The sequence below is a fragment of the Perissodus microlepis genome, chromosome 12, assembly GCF_051167445.1.
Source record: "Perissodus microlepis isolate ML-2025 ecotype Zambia chromosome 12, ASM5116744v1, whole genome shotgun sequence".
Taxonomy (NCBI): Eukaryota; Metazoa; Chordata; class Actinopteri; order Cichliformes; family Cichlidae; genus Perissodus; species Perissodus microlepis.
In genome coordinates, this window is record NC_140472.1 from 21169113 (window position 1) to 21184021 (window position 14909).

At 39.6% G+C, this 14909-nt stretch overlaps 1 protein-coding gene across 5 annotated transcripts in view; it reads right to left on the reverse strand.

The window, feature by feature from the left end:
- Nucleotides 1–14909, reverse strand: part of ntrk2a (neurotrophic tyrosine kinase, receptor, type 2a) — a 106609-nt gene that overhangs the window by 36532 nt on the left and 55168 nt on the right. For all 5 annotated transcript variants that reach the window (XM_084946225.1, XM_084946223.1, XM_084946221.1 and 2 more), the window contains one exon: nt 1359–1547. In XM_084946225.1, the coding sequence (XP_084802351.1) occupies nt 1359–1547 (189 nt within the window). The remainder of the gene's footprint in view (nt 1–1358; nt 1548–14909) is intronic.

Here is a 14909-nt window from a genome sequence, read left to right on the forward strand (position 1 = left end):
ATGATAGTAAATGTAGTGGGAGAATATGCTCATATACTCTTATACCTATTTTAGTTGTAAACCCAAATTTATGTATATGTGAGTGATTATCAAAACATAAACACAACAGTTACCACCTTTTCAAATCTGTGTGCTTTACTGAAGCTCCTTTGTAACGTTTGTGACCTGCTTTCCAACAATGCTAACTCTGCTAATATCATTATTTTTAATGAGGTGCTCACTTAAAAAGACAGTTGCACAACCGAAGCTTTGCAGCACACTAACATTTCCCATAATTACACATGGCTCCATCATCTCAGCAGAGTAATTGTTGCTTTATTGCTGCGCGAAAGAGGCCCGCGCGATCATTTAAGCAGAGACGTGTACCTGCTACTGATTCCTCCTGCATTCAATATTACAGGATGCAAACTGGTTAAGACTTCTCTTTAAAAAGAGTTCAGTTCCTGGCATTCAACCATGTGCCACTTTGCCAAACTGTCTCCATCAAAGGCTATTGTACCGGTCTGAAAAGGCGGAGTGCCAAATAATCGGTCAGATACTTTCAGTATTTATGCAGCCTGTCTGTGAGTCAAAGGCACACACTGTGTAATAGTTGTAATGGCTGTAATATATTAAAAACGCACATGCAGGCACATGCACATACACCACAGTGTGTTATTGACTTTCATTGATCCTAAGCGCTTTCATTCTTCGTCATTTGGCTGTAAATCCCAGTCAGTCTTTTAGTTATAATGCAGGACTGAAGAGGTCGACCTCCAGTCCCCCATTATTATACAACCTAAACCTTGCTCTCAACAGAATGAGCACACACACACACAAATGCGTGGGTCCATAATTTACTGCAACACAAGGCCAAATCCTGGAGAAGCTTTTATAACTTGCCAATAATCATAATGTCATGTTGATGGACCAGGTCAATATCCTTGTGCATTTTCTGTCTGTCTATTTGTCTGTGGCTCTCTTTCTCTCTCCCTCTGCTCTTCTTCTAGCTTCTACTTCGGGTTTGTCACTTTCTCATTTTCACTTGGTTTAAAAAATTTAAACCAGTGGCTAATAAGGTCTAGCATCATTTGGTTTCTTCAGCTCTGGTATGTATATGAGTCATCCATGGAAGTCTTGAATTTATGAATGTGTCCCTAACGTATGCTGGGGCACAGCCACACACAAACATGCATATAATTAGACTTTCTATTTCCCATTCTTCCCTCAGATTTTATCAGCAGTAGCTCCAAGGTCACTGACATGACAGCGAGGAAGGATGTATATAGTAGCTTGTAATCAACTGATAAAAGTTTGATTCTAAATCAGAGTTAATCCGGGTCCACGTTAAAGATATGTCAGATTTTTCTTTTACTTACATGTGTCAGTCTTGAGCAGGCTGTTTGTGCTTCTGAAGTATTGAGGGTTTTCGATCACTGGGATCTTGGTCATGCCGATGATTACTGCATCAGGGCCCATCTCCGAGGACGAAGGAGTGTTGCTGCCATTGGAGACGTGGTGAAGAGGAGAAGCAGAGTCATCGTCATTGCTGATCACTGAAGATGGTCCTAAGTAGGAGAGAAATGGGGATAAGCGGTGTTTGAAAAGCATTTCAGCTATGTGATCAGTATGAGGATGCAAGAGGAGTAATTAAAGCTGTTACTGGCAGGCAGCGAGGAGATAAAATCCCACAGACCCCCAAACCTTCCTAACATTAGAACTCTAACAAGCGCTCTTTTTCTGTTTTTCATACAGCTATTTCTTGGTGGACAAGCAACATGAGTGCCTTCAACAAAAGATTGCCTCAAAGTGTGCACTATTATCCCCATTTGAACCATTATCAAGTCTCAGCCCTTACTTTAGGCAAAGCTGTATTTTTCCTTGTGTCTGACTGTTCTGGCTGCTCAGAACAACAGTAAAGAAGCTTGTGTTTACACGACACATCATTGCAGCTCCTTTGTTTCATGCGTAGCTCTGTCCGTCATTACAGCATTATTCACAACTGTAGCTCAAGCTGACTTCAGCACAAATTAAACGGTAGCTGCACTGATATGAACACAAGGCTCCAGAAACAAAGTGAATCAGAATCAACACTTGCAACCAACAAGTGCTGACCTGTGTTAGATGGTCGCCTTACTGCATATGTAAACTTTGTACATTTCTTTTTAATGTGAAAAAAATGCATTTTTAAAATTATATTTCATGTCTCACTGACACCCAAAACAAGCACCCGACCACAGTAAGTTGTATTCTTAAATGCAGGGGTTATTTCCAGTCCGAGTCTCCACTGATTTTGAATTTCATACAGCCTTTTTTCTGAAACAGAGTTTACTACATCTCCTGCTAGGACACTGATGCAAGTCAGGAGTAACTTGCCACGCCCAACAGTATTTATCCAGGTAGAAAGAGGGTGGAGGTATAAATGGCAGACCACATGACTCCCCTCTGTCAGCAACAGATGTTTTAATCTTAATGTGCAACAGAGCTCTATGAAGTTAATTGACAAGAGCAAAGATACTAGGAAATATGAGGGGCAGAAGTAGCAGCTCCTGTAGTAACTTGGGTCATTTTGACTGGATGAAAACAAATTTGCAAATTTCTGCATGAAGAAAATGAGTGACTAAGCCGGTAAGTGCCCCATTAAGGGGGCCAAAATGGGAGAATACCATTAGGTACTTTATCAGCAGTAGCTGTTTTCTTTTTGTCAGTTTGAAAGCTTTTTTAGGTACGCTTCTGCAGCATTTAATGATGAAGTCAAGAAAAGAAGGCTAATATGAAGTGTATTCCTCCAGAGCAGGAAGGTAACAGAGGGAATTCATGTATGCAATAAAAAGCAGCAATCTAGGAGCTTGGTGGAAAAAAAACAAAGCGACACAAAAAGTGGAAAATGCAGATGCAGAGATGGCACTATTATCTCGTTAAAATAAAAGTCTCAGGAGAATACGCTTCCTCTTTCACACAACTCAAATTTCTGAAAAGCACAAGATGCAGCATTAACATGAATTAACGGAAAACAAAGCAGAGGTGGGGTAGCGTGAGTCAGACACGGAGCCCATCCCTTTCACAGCAAAAGGGTTTGTTTTGGCAGCAGAATGGAGGCGTTATTAGTTTCTAATTAGGCCCGTGAAAAGATTTGTCTGTGACAGTAAACCCTCATCACATTGCTGCTAATTTTCTGTACCCATACTGAGTGCCAAAGCAAACAATATCTTCTTTTTATTCTTCTTCTCACATAGACTGTAGCAGTAAATAGCAGCTGCATTTGCAAGAGCCTACAGGTACAGACTGATATTCACTCTGGGTTTCTTTTTCGCCTCACCTTTGACTCCTGCATATGCACCCTTATCTCTCACTGGAGCGTTTAATGCTTACAATCAATATGTCTGCATACAACCATGCACTAGTGTAGTGGCCACTTTATTAAGCACAACTGTGAAATCGAATTCAATCCTACACAATAATAATTGTTTTTACAATCAACACAGAAAACTGGCTATTAAAGTACAGCTCACACCTTTAACATACAGTACATTTAAATTTCATACGCTTTCAATTCCATCTGAAATACCTAAAAATGTATTGTGAAAGTCGAATTTAGGACAAAGTATGACAAGCAATTTAGTTGTAATTCAACTAAACAGGAGTATTACCTCAAGTCTTTATGCTGTGTTAATATTTGCTCTGAAGTTTATCTGACGACTCTGCGATTCTAGCAGAGTTACAAAATTCGTCCCTTTGTACCGCTGTTGTTCTACTGCAGCCCAGCCAGCGGTGAAAACAGTCTCCACATTTTTGTGCTAAAACAATGGTAATTTGGTAAGAAACCATCTGATGTGTCTAAGGCAGAGTGCCATAGCCTCTTTGTAGTTCAGTTTTTTTGACACAAATCTCATACAGTACCAAAACTGCTTTCTAAGCAATTTCTTCTTTATGGCCAGTATAGAAGAAACATGTATAGCAACCAGTAAAATACATACAAGATCATATAATTATATATCCACTCAACAGCTACTTTATTGATACACTTCTTGTTAATGCAATGATCTAATCAGACAATCACATGGCAGCAACTCAACCCATTCAGGCATGTAGACATGGTCATGGTTGTTGGTACCAGATGGGCTAGGCTGAGTACTTAAGAAATACATCTTCTGAGATGTTTCCACACAACCATCTTTCGTGTTTACGGAGAATTGTCTTAAAAAGAGAAAATATGCAGTAATCAGATCTCTGGATGAAAATGCCCCGTTGATGCCAGAGGTCAGAGAAGAATGGCCAGACTGCTTCATCCTGATAACAAGGCAACAGTAACTTAAATAACTGCAGACTGTTACAGAGTTATGCAGAAGAGCATCTCTGAAGGCACAGTAAATCTGTCCCTGAAGCAAATCTGTAAGAGCACACAGTGCCATTTCGGTCAGTTGATGATCTGACGAGTCTAAATATCTGCTGCAACAACGATCTACCAACCTAGCATATTTTTAAGTCTACCTGAGTTTTGTTACCGACCATGTCCACGACCACAGTGTACCCATCTTCTACAGGCTGCTTCCAGCAGGATAACACACCGTGTCACAAAGCTCAAATCATCTAAAACTGGTTTCTTGAACATGACAGCGAGTTCCCTGTACTCAAATGGCCTCCACAGTCACCAGATCTTAATCCAATAGAGCACCTTAGGGATGTGGTGTAATGGGAGAGTCTCATCATGGAAGTGCAGCTGACAAATCTGCAGCAACTGTGTGATGCTATCATGTCAATATGGACCAAAATCTGAGGAATGTTTCCAGCACCTTGCTGAATCTGTGCCATGAACAATTAAAGCAGCTCTAAAGGCAAAAAGGGGTCCAACTCAATACTACAGTACACCTAACACAGTGGCCAGTGAGTGCACATACGTTTTAGGACCAGCTTGTCTTTCTCAGTCTTTACAATGTATAATTATAAAAAAGTGCTGCTTAAATCACTGAAACAATGACTTCCTGTTATGTCAGCAGCAATCCCACTGAGAGCACTTTACTGCAGTTCATTCCAGCTTCAAGAGCGTTCTGCTTTTTGTTTTGGGTAGTTGATTCTTCTGGGATAGTGCCAAAAGTTTTCGCAAATCTTAAATACTGTGGAGCCAATCATGAGCTGAAAAAACTTAAAGTTGCAAAATTTGCCCCAGTGGTGACATTTTTCACATTTTAAATGGCTGCATGGAAACAACCCCCACACTCTTTTTCATTCCTTTAATGTCTTCTTCTTTTCTTTTTTTTTTTTATTAACCACGCTCAGTTAATTGCAGACGCTATCATCTTAGCATATAACAAAGGTGGTTAAGAGGCAATGATGCAAATGATTCCAATCACTCAGGTACACGAAGCGGATAGTAAATTAGTGCTTTTTAGTGCATTGTCCTGAAAATGCAGAAATAAAGGCTGGTGAGAGATCAGAGTCATGCTTCTAGCTGTGCAATATCATCTTATGCATGCCTTTTCGCTGAATAACAGGTGAGAACAATACGGACTGTGTATGCATAAGACTGTCTTAAGCAGGATAATTGGACGCTTCCATGCAGTCTCGGTCTTTCATCAGCTCATCAACCTTGTGTCAGTAGAAGGAAAATAACCCTACAGACAAGTCAGAGCATGGGTTTCATCATAGACGTGGTAGGATTACAGCTACATGTACACATGCACACACACACACACACACACACACACACACACACACACACACACACACACACAGGTAATTCTTCTCTAGGCCTCTTTGAGACATGAGCACAAGCCTGAAAACATCGTATTAAGAGTTGAGATTGATTTCCCACGAGCACAAAACACAGTAGATGTTTTCCCCTCTCATGTGGTCGGCTCTGCTGCATTATAATACTGGTTGACATCGCTCATTTCCTCTGTCCCTGGACGCGTATCAGGCTCTAGTGCTGTTGACAGGGCTAGATTGAGAGGAAGAAGCTGAGAGAGTTTGTTTGTGTGTGTGTATGTGTGAGTCTTAACCAGCGTATGTGTGTGTTGGTGATTCGTGAAGAATGAAAAGGCTTTGAGAGAGAAAAAGAATGAGAGCAAGAGCACAATAGTTTGTTTTTCTGTGTGTGGAGAGTTTATATGTGCTGTAAATGTGTGTGTCTTGGCTGCGATGTCTGACAGCATCTTTTTTTGTCAAGATCCAGACTTGTAAGCTAATGTGTCACTTTCAGTAAGCAGACCTCAAAGAGTGATTGGGGGACAGTGAAAATGGTGAAAATGGATGCTGTGCATTATTTGGAGTGTATTAAGAAGTATTACTGAACACTGTGTGCTCGGATTAAATGGTTTTTCTTTTGCACAAATCAGTGCTGCCATGCAAAATATCTTCGAAGGTCAACTAATTATGCTTTTAATTTAATTGTATTGTTATCAGCAGAAGGGTACACTGAATTCTTTTTAAATATTTTTTATTTTGAAAATTTCTTTAAAGGCTCTCTAATCTAAGTTGTGCAAAACAGGTATGATGTTAACCAATTAAGATTAATTTTAATTTAATTTAATTCTGCATTATTGAAAACTTACCAATCACCAACTAAAAACGTTAAATTTTTGAACACAGAACACTCAAAGGGCAATAAAACTATCAGAAAACAGAGTCAAAACTCTCAAAACAGTAACTCTGAATCTACTTTTAAAAGGAATCATGTACTGTACACTTAACTATCATTCAGTGTGAAACAATGCAGCATTTGACCTTCATTGTCAAGCTACCTATCTAACTAGACAGTGAATAGTATATTAAATACCACACTGAGTTTAAATGCGCAGATCCAGACAACACCATTACCCTTCTAACAATGATACCTTATAGTTTTTCTTTATCCAGGTAAAAGTCACTTTGAGATTAAATTCCTTTTCCAAGAGCGACCTGGCCAAGAGGGTAGCAGATGTTACAACAAATACAAGACATAACAATATAACAAGTAAGGAAACAAATACAGTATTCTGTACAGACGACTTAACACAAACATGCTATTTTAAGCTTAAATTTCACCATTCCCATTTCTGACAGTTATTCCAGGATATACTCTACAGCAACTAACAAGCTAGTTTGCTAGTTAGCTAACAAATATTGGCTAACTAGCAAACTAGCACTCTGCTTAATGACTGAAGACTGGGTTGTTGGTCTCCTACCTTAAAGGCTACCATGACAAGATTCGCTATATGGACAAAAGTACCAGACCACCTACTCTGTATAACTACAGGAGCTGCTTGACCACAGAAACCCATTCCATGAAGCTCCCAGTTATATGTTAGCTTAATGCCAGAGGAACTTTGAAACTCCATAACTGCACAAACTTGAGGGAACTTAATAGTCTTTTTTTTTTTTTTTTAAGAGACTGTAATTCAGCACCTTTTTGAAATGTCTCAATATGTGACTGATTTACACATTTGGACAATATTTCTGGCAACCTGAAAATTACAAAAAATAATAGCTTCAGTAACATGTATCTATCTTCAAAAACACTGCATTAACAACTTTCAGCTGTTCATTTTATTTTCCAAGTGATCACCACAGCGGATGGATCTGCATATTTGGTTTGGCACACATTTTTACACCAGATGCCCAACCTGACTCAAAGAGGTTGGGAAAGTGTTTTCTTCTGGCAGTAAACTATGGCAGGGTAGCGTAGCACCTCGGGTGACCCCAAGCCTGGATGAATGGGAGGCTTGCAATAGTAAGGGAATCTGGTGTAAAAATCTGTGCTAAATCAAATATGCAGATCCATCTGCTTTTAAAAATACATGCCACAGAAGCAAGAATTGTATTATTTAGCCCTTTAAAGCCTAAACCGGGAACCGTGAAATAATTGCAAGAAAATTCTAATCTCTTGAAAATTTATTAAATATTCATTTCATTTATATAAATTATAAGTTTTGCTACATCTGGCATTTTTCTCCATATTTATTGCTTATAAATACATTGTGCAAATTATTTAGGTGTTTCAGACCAAAGAAATCAAACTGCATGTATCCAATATATTATACTGGGCATTAAGGGGTTAACCCCACGGGAATATGTAACTAAGTGAAAAAGACCATTGCCAGGAATTCTGTTAACAAAAGCAACAAAAGCAGATGCAATTTGAGATGTTTTGGATCACATCATTTTGATATTTTGAATTTTCTCAACTTTGAATTTATTAATTAATTAATTTTAAGTAGCTGAGTTGCTGTGGTTACCAAACCTAGAAGAGGATGGATAGATGTGTGGATGGAATTACAATCAAAACATATTTAATAACACCTGAATTCAAAGATTGCGTCCACAGAGGGAACCAGTTTTTGAGGTTGAGAAACATAGAGTATTGCACATGTAAGTGGAAATCCAAGTATCTAATTTACCATCACAATATAATGCCCACAGTAACTATAATCCAGCGATCCCGTGAAATTACAAGACAATAATCTAAAATGTATCAGAGTATCTGTGTCAGTGGAGCAAAAAAAAAAATCCCTCTAATGACACAAAAGCAGGAATTATTTATTTACTGCATACTGTCCATCTTGTTTTGCGTATAACATGAATATTCGTTTTTAATGCTATGTCCATTTAGTTAATTAGCTCTCCGATTAGCTTTTCCCCTTCTGGCCGCCAATTTCCTCTTGCAAAATTCTTCTTCTTCACTGCAAGTTAATTACATTTCTCCGATAAGTGCATTGATAATTTTATCACCCAGGAGAGATATAACATTTGTGTGTTATAGAGATTTTAGACCCTAATTTTAGGTACATTGTTCTGGTAAATGTAGTGCACTGCATGTAGCCGCACCTCTTCAGTGCTAATGTACTTATGCATTCAAAGGAAGAGCAAGTACCAAAGCGTACAATATGAGTGAGTGCATGTTTGAGACGCAGCATCTGAGTGAACTCTTCAGAACAAGGTAACATTAATAGATCTGTTTTCATTAAAAACTCCAAGGACACAGCTGCAAAATGAAATCTTTGATTTCCATTTGAAGCTTGAGACATATAGTAGATTGTCGCTATTCATTACAGAAGAAAATTCTATTTATTTCATTAAATGAAGGCAGGTGCTACTATTTTCTTCTTTTTCCTCTCAAACCGAGTCTGCAATTGTAGCAGCATTATTAAATGTAGAGCAGCCATTTCATCACAGCAGTGAGTCCAAACCACGGGCTGTCAAAAAATGAATAAATAAAGAGCTTTCAATTATGTCCCTTCTGAAAAATTCTCATATTCAAGAAATGAAACTGTTAGTTTGGGGCTTTTTGAATTGTATAATTACCTTTAGTGTTTACTGCTCTGACGTTATCTCAGCATAACAAAAAGGACAATAACAGGACGCACACACACAGGCGCAGGTTTCCGTCTGTCAGTGTGTGTATGTGTTTGTGTTGGGGAGGGGCTGTAGATCATTAACAGAGAGAAAGGTCCCAGGGTCAGATCGTTATAAAAACCGTTAAGCTGAGGGCCAGCAGTAGCCTGTGTGTGAGACAAGAAGAGAGGGAGGGTCCACTGGGAGTGACTGGGTAAAAAGGGGAATAAAAAGATGTAGAGATGTGAGGCGGAGGAAGAGAGAGGGAGAGATGGACATCAGAGGTGAAGGTATAAGTGGGGTCAGGTCAAGACCCAACAGTGTTAATGGACATGGAACTGGTGTTTAAACCGATGGAGACTCGATCTACTTGTAGTGTGTTGGGGGAAAACCTGGGTTAACAGTCAATAAATTACAATACCTTGCTTTCAAAGCTGAGGTCACAACTGAGAGGTGGATGGCAGGGTGCATTAAAGCTGCGGATCGCTGTATGTCACTGTTTTCCAGTCTTCGCAGCAACACAGTAAAGTCTGTGTCTTGTTAGTGTTTAGGTTATTGAGAAGCCAGTGAAATGAGTGTGGTTAAGTTCAAGATAACTGACAGAAGTTTTGGTTTATAGCAACTCGAGTCTCATTGTAGGGAGTCGTATTGGCTGTGACTCGAAGTGTTACAATTGTTAAACTAACTGCAAGACTCGCCTGGATCTGGGTATGCAGCAGCAACAACAGAAGGAAAAAAGAAAGAATCACGCGATCAGACAAGCAGCAATCAAGTCGCCAGTTTTCTTACATTATCTCACCCATGAAAAACTAACAGGAGAACAAAACTAGCGCTAGTGCTGTACTGTGGGTATATGTTGAAGAACTCCAAATTCAATCTGTGAACGGTCATATATGTTAAGCTTCCCAACAATTCTAGACGACATATTTCAGTATCTGCCTTTGCCTTCTTTTGGAAATGATTTTAGGCATAACAGAATATTTTTTGTGTGGTGATCAGAGCTGTCGCCTCACAGCAAAAAGGTCCTGACTTCAAATTTACTGTCCGAAGAGAAACTGGCCACCAGTGTGATGTCAGTTTGAATTTCTGTCTGTGTCACAGCTCAGTTATGGACTGGCGACCTGTTCAGGGCGTGCTCTGCTTCTCACCCTGTGACAGCTGGGATCAACTCCCTTCACCCTGAATTGGATAAGTAGTTAGACAAATGAATAGATGGGAATTGGTTATCATTATCAAGTCTCTTGCATTCTAAGCATAAAGCCGATACTAGCTATTTCTTATGTAGGTGATGCTGTGTGGGGCTCTTTAAGTCATCGGTGGCAACACTGATTGTGCTTCAGCTCATGGGCCGAACTGTAGGACTGTCTGTGTAGGACGATCAATTTTTTGCACTCAAAATTCCTGTTTTGTTTTGTTTTTTTAAAAAGGTTTTCAGTTTGTGCTGTAACCAAATAGTTCGGAAAGGCAAGAAATCCCACTGCTTGTAAGGCAGAGTGAGTGGAGACTTGTAGCTCCGTTCATCATAAATATATCTCATAAGTGGCCTCCAGGTCAACTGCAACCAATTTTGGAACAATTACAAAGTCAACAAACTCTCTCTATGTGGATTCTGGACTTTAGCATTAAACTGACCTTTAAAATTCACAAGGAACATTACTGCTTTCTTTTCTTGGTTTCAGCATCTTCGTTTTTTTGTTGGTTTGTTTTGTGCTTCTTTTCATACATTCCTCTTTAGAGGGACGAGTGTACTTTTACAGCTTCCACTCACACAACACTCCCCCAAATTGATCCACTGAAGGTGAATTTGTGCCCAAGTGCGTCTTCGCATTAGCCTTGACTGACTTGGTGTACAGTCTTAAACACACCTTTCACACGTGATTAACTCAATGAGTGCAATGTTACTGTTACCAACGGTGAGAGATGCCAAACTGGCGCGCATTGCTGTTTGATGCTGAAAACAATAAGATTTTAAAAAGCCACCAAGTGTGATTCAGAGTTGTTGTTCATCTAATTCCTGATCAAACTTGCTACAAATGGCCCTGCATCTGTTTAAACAGCTGTTTCTGTCAAGGGATGTTAGGCATTTTTGTCGTCCAATCAGAATACAGCTCATGAATAATGTCAGTGTTAAATTAATGATCTCAAGTCCTGACAGCCTGCTTCATTAGAGCTTTATGTTGAGTGCTGGAAATCAGATGCTCGGTGAAACTGAGCAGATGTCTTCTGTTGTCACACCTCAGCTACAAGAACTTCAGGTGAAAGTAAAAAAAACTAAACAAATCTCTCCACTTTAGGTATGAGGGGGATATTAGAAACTTAAGTGCTGCATAGAATATAAAAGGCAGGGGGCTGGATTTTTCCACTCCCATCTTATTGCTAGTTTTCTATTTTCTGGAGGAGAAATGCAGCTGATACTCATTCCTTCTTTGCAGCAGGATTTAGTGCAGCGGGAAAATGGTGCCATAAATTAAATCAACTGTAATTCAGCCAAAATGCAGCCCTGAAGCGTTCAGCAGAAATTCAGTTACTGCAGTTACTGCAAGAGAAATGGTGATGGTAGTGCTGCAGATGCTTCACACCAGTGATTGTGAGGCAGATGTAACGTTACACAGCCGTGTGGACAGCACACGTTCTTTAGTTCTTCACATTGCTGCAGCAACACCAGCCTCGCCGTGGGAGCCTGAGAATTTGGGAACTTGAGTGGAGAAGGAGTCTTATGACAAGTCTAGACTGTAGTTGAGTTAAAACGATGACAGTGAGTGACTGTATTGATCTCTCCTGGGCTCTCTGGGTACACCTCAGACAAACTGAAGCCATTTACTGCTGCATGCTGCCCAGGGCGATAGATGTAGAGAGACTGTTATAGGATTTAAGGACATCAGGGCCTGTCAGTCTGTCTGTTAAAACAGCCTGGTTGTTGTATGCCTTGAGAGGAACAGCGGGAAGAGTTGTTTGCGGATAACAGTGGATCTCATGATTTGAAATGACTGGCAGCAGTCAGTGAGGTCAGCGTGTAACTCTGGGTGAAGGATAGGGTTCAGACAAACGTCAGAGGTGATGATGGACGTTTCAGATACGAGGTAAAAGTTGGCAACGAGAACAGATTGACGGAAAGCAGCGAGTTCAGCTTGGGTTGGGTCTCTACACGTAGAGCCATTTGACGTATTTACTCTTTTTAATCTTTTGATCATGCACCAAAAGCAAAAGCAGCTCTGCTTTTTTTAATATTCTCCAGTTTGATAACACAAACTGTTGACTACATTATTACAATTTGCATGTTGATCAAAAATATCTAATCAACTAGACAAAAAGTCCACAAAATATCACATGCAACCCCCCTTTCTCTCTCTCCCTCTCATCACTCTCTCTCGAATGTTTTACACAAGCAGTCAGTGGATCAGTCATTCAGGCTTCAGAGTGACTGATAGGACTGTTGATACCAAAGGCCTCTGTGACCCCTTAAACCTTTCACAATACGTGCACAACACACCAACACACCAACACACACACACACACAGATGATTGGTAACATGAACCCCATGGTCTCTAAACTGTGCTGTCACCCTGCTGAACACAGGAAGTAATCTATCGATCCAAGAGGAAGAGGGATGAAGCGATGAGGCGGAGAGAGACAGACAGAGGACATAAGGGAGGAAGTTTAATGGGTAAGGAAAGAGGAGCTGCAGATTCACAGAGTGGTTAGTGGAAAGATGGAAAAAAAGGACGGCAGAAAATGTGTTTTTTCTCAGCTGTCTTTTTTTTTCCTGAGCAACGACGTTCGCCGTAAAAACAAGGTTATTTCACGCAGAGTTTTCCTCTTAAAGTAGGGGAGATATCATCTGGAAAAGATATCACTTATTCTTGTGCAGGTTTAGGGTTTAGCAACTGTTCACTTACAAGGGACATTTGAGGGATCGGTCTCATCAAAATACACCTCCAAGCACTGATAATAAGTGAGGACTGTCTTTTTTAATGGCTATGCCTAAATCTGATTATCGCTCATTTAATCTAAGCTGATGTCCTTACACTTAAATACAATTATTCATATCCCCTCCTTGTCTTGTGAAGCAAAACCTTCATCCTAACCTAATTTCTCTGCCAAAGAACTCAAAAGTATTAATAATCAGGCATTCAAGCATAGACCTCAGATTTCAACCCCCTGCACAAATCTCCAGACTTTGAGATGATCATTCAAGAATCATCACATGATTACTGGCATGTCAGATTTGACTTTGTGTTTGGGATTGTTTTAGATTTTCATCAAGGATTTTGATGCCGTCCTCACATTTTATGATCCTATCGAATTTGAACAAGCTGCCAGTACCACATTTCATAGTGGGTACAGCCTCTCTTTTTCTCCTCCGTACAACATTTTCCTTCATCAGACTACAAAACGGATAACCAGAACGCTTCTAACATTTCCAAATGCTGCTTTGCAAATACCAAACATGTCTTCAGGTGCATCGGCTTGAACACCAGAGTCTTCCTGGCCACCAATATTAAGAATTTGTTAAGGTGTAGTTCATGAAATCTGTATCCCAGAGTTCTTGAAGATGACCTCAGAGGTGGTTATTGGATTACTGCTGACTTCTCGGACAACCTTCCGGATCAAGGCTTGGGACACTTTGGGCTTCTGACCTTGACCTTTCAAACTGATCACAGTTTGAGAGTTCTTTAACTTCTTTAAGATGGACTCGATGGTGACCTTGTGAACTTTCAGGGCAACGGCTATAAGGCGATGAGATAGCCTACTGGCCTTTGGCCTCCTTGGGGACAGTAACAATGCCTGAAGTCATCACTGAGCTCCTTCACCTTCATCATGATTAATGTCTGACTGATATGAAGGTGGCTTCTCCTGCCTCTATAGTCCCACATATAAATTAAAAAAATTGCAAAAGAAGCTTCTGGGAAACTGTATATTTCTCAAAATAAAAAGAAAGTTAAATGGTCTAAAAAATGTGCCAGTACTTATTATTCTGGTATTACTTATTCATTTGTAACATATTTGAGAAGTACGGAAGAAAGTCTTAGTTAAGGTTGAAGCTTTGCTTCACAAAACATAACAGGGAGGGGGTATGAATAATTGTGGACTTGACTGTATGAAAAGAAAATCTGTCACTCTGCCACATTTACTGCTGCTTTTGTATATTTATTTTTTGACATTTCTGTCATTTTTTTTTATCTAATTGATTTTTTCATTTTGGTTAAAATCATTGGCAGTCATGTAGGTCTTTGCCAAATAAACAGACTGATTATTTACAGTGGCCCTGAAATGCAACAGTATATCAGTGCATCTCAATAATATTATTTTAATGATTATTATCATGAAGTTCTCATGCACTTTAAAGGTTTTCATGATGACGATAACAACAGAAGGACCAACAGCACTCAAACCACTGAGGTTAAACAAACTACAGTATTTTTTTAACCCTCTCCAGGCAGACGTTGCAGATTTGCAACAGTTAAAAACTAACAACCTGATTACCCCACATACATATTTTATGAGGTTTTTTTTACTCAGAAGTACCACTGCAGGACTTGGTTGTGCATTAGCAACACAAAACTTAAATTGGGCCTGAGAGGGTTAAAAAAATGGGGATAGAAAAAAATAGGGCATATTA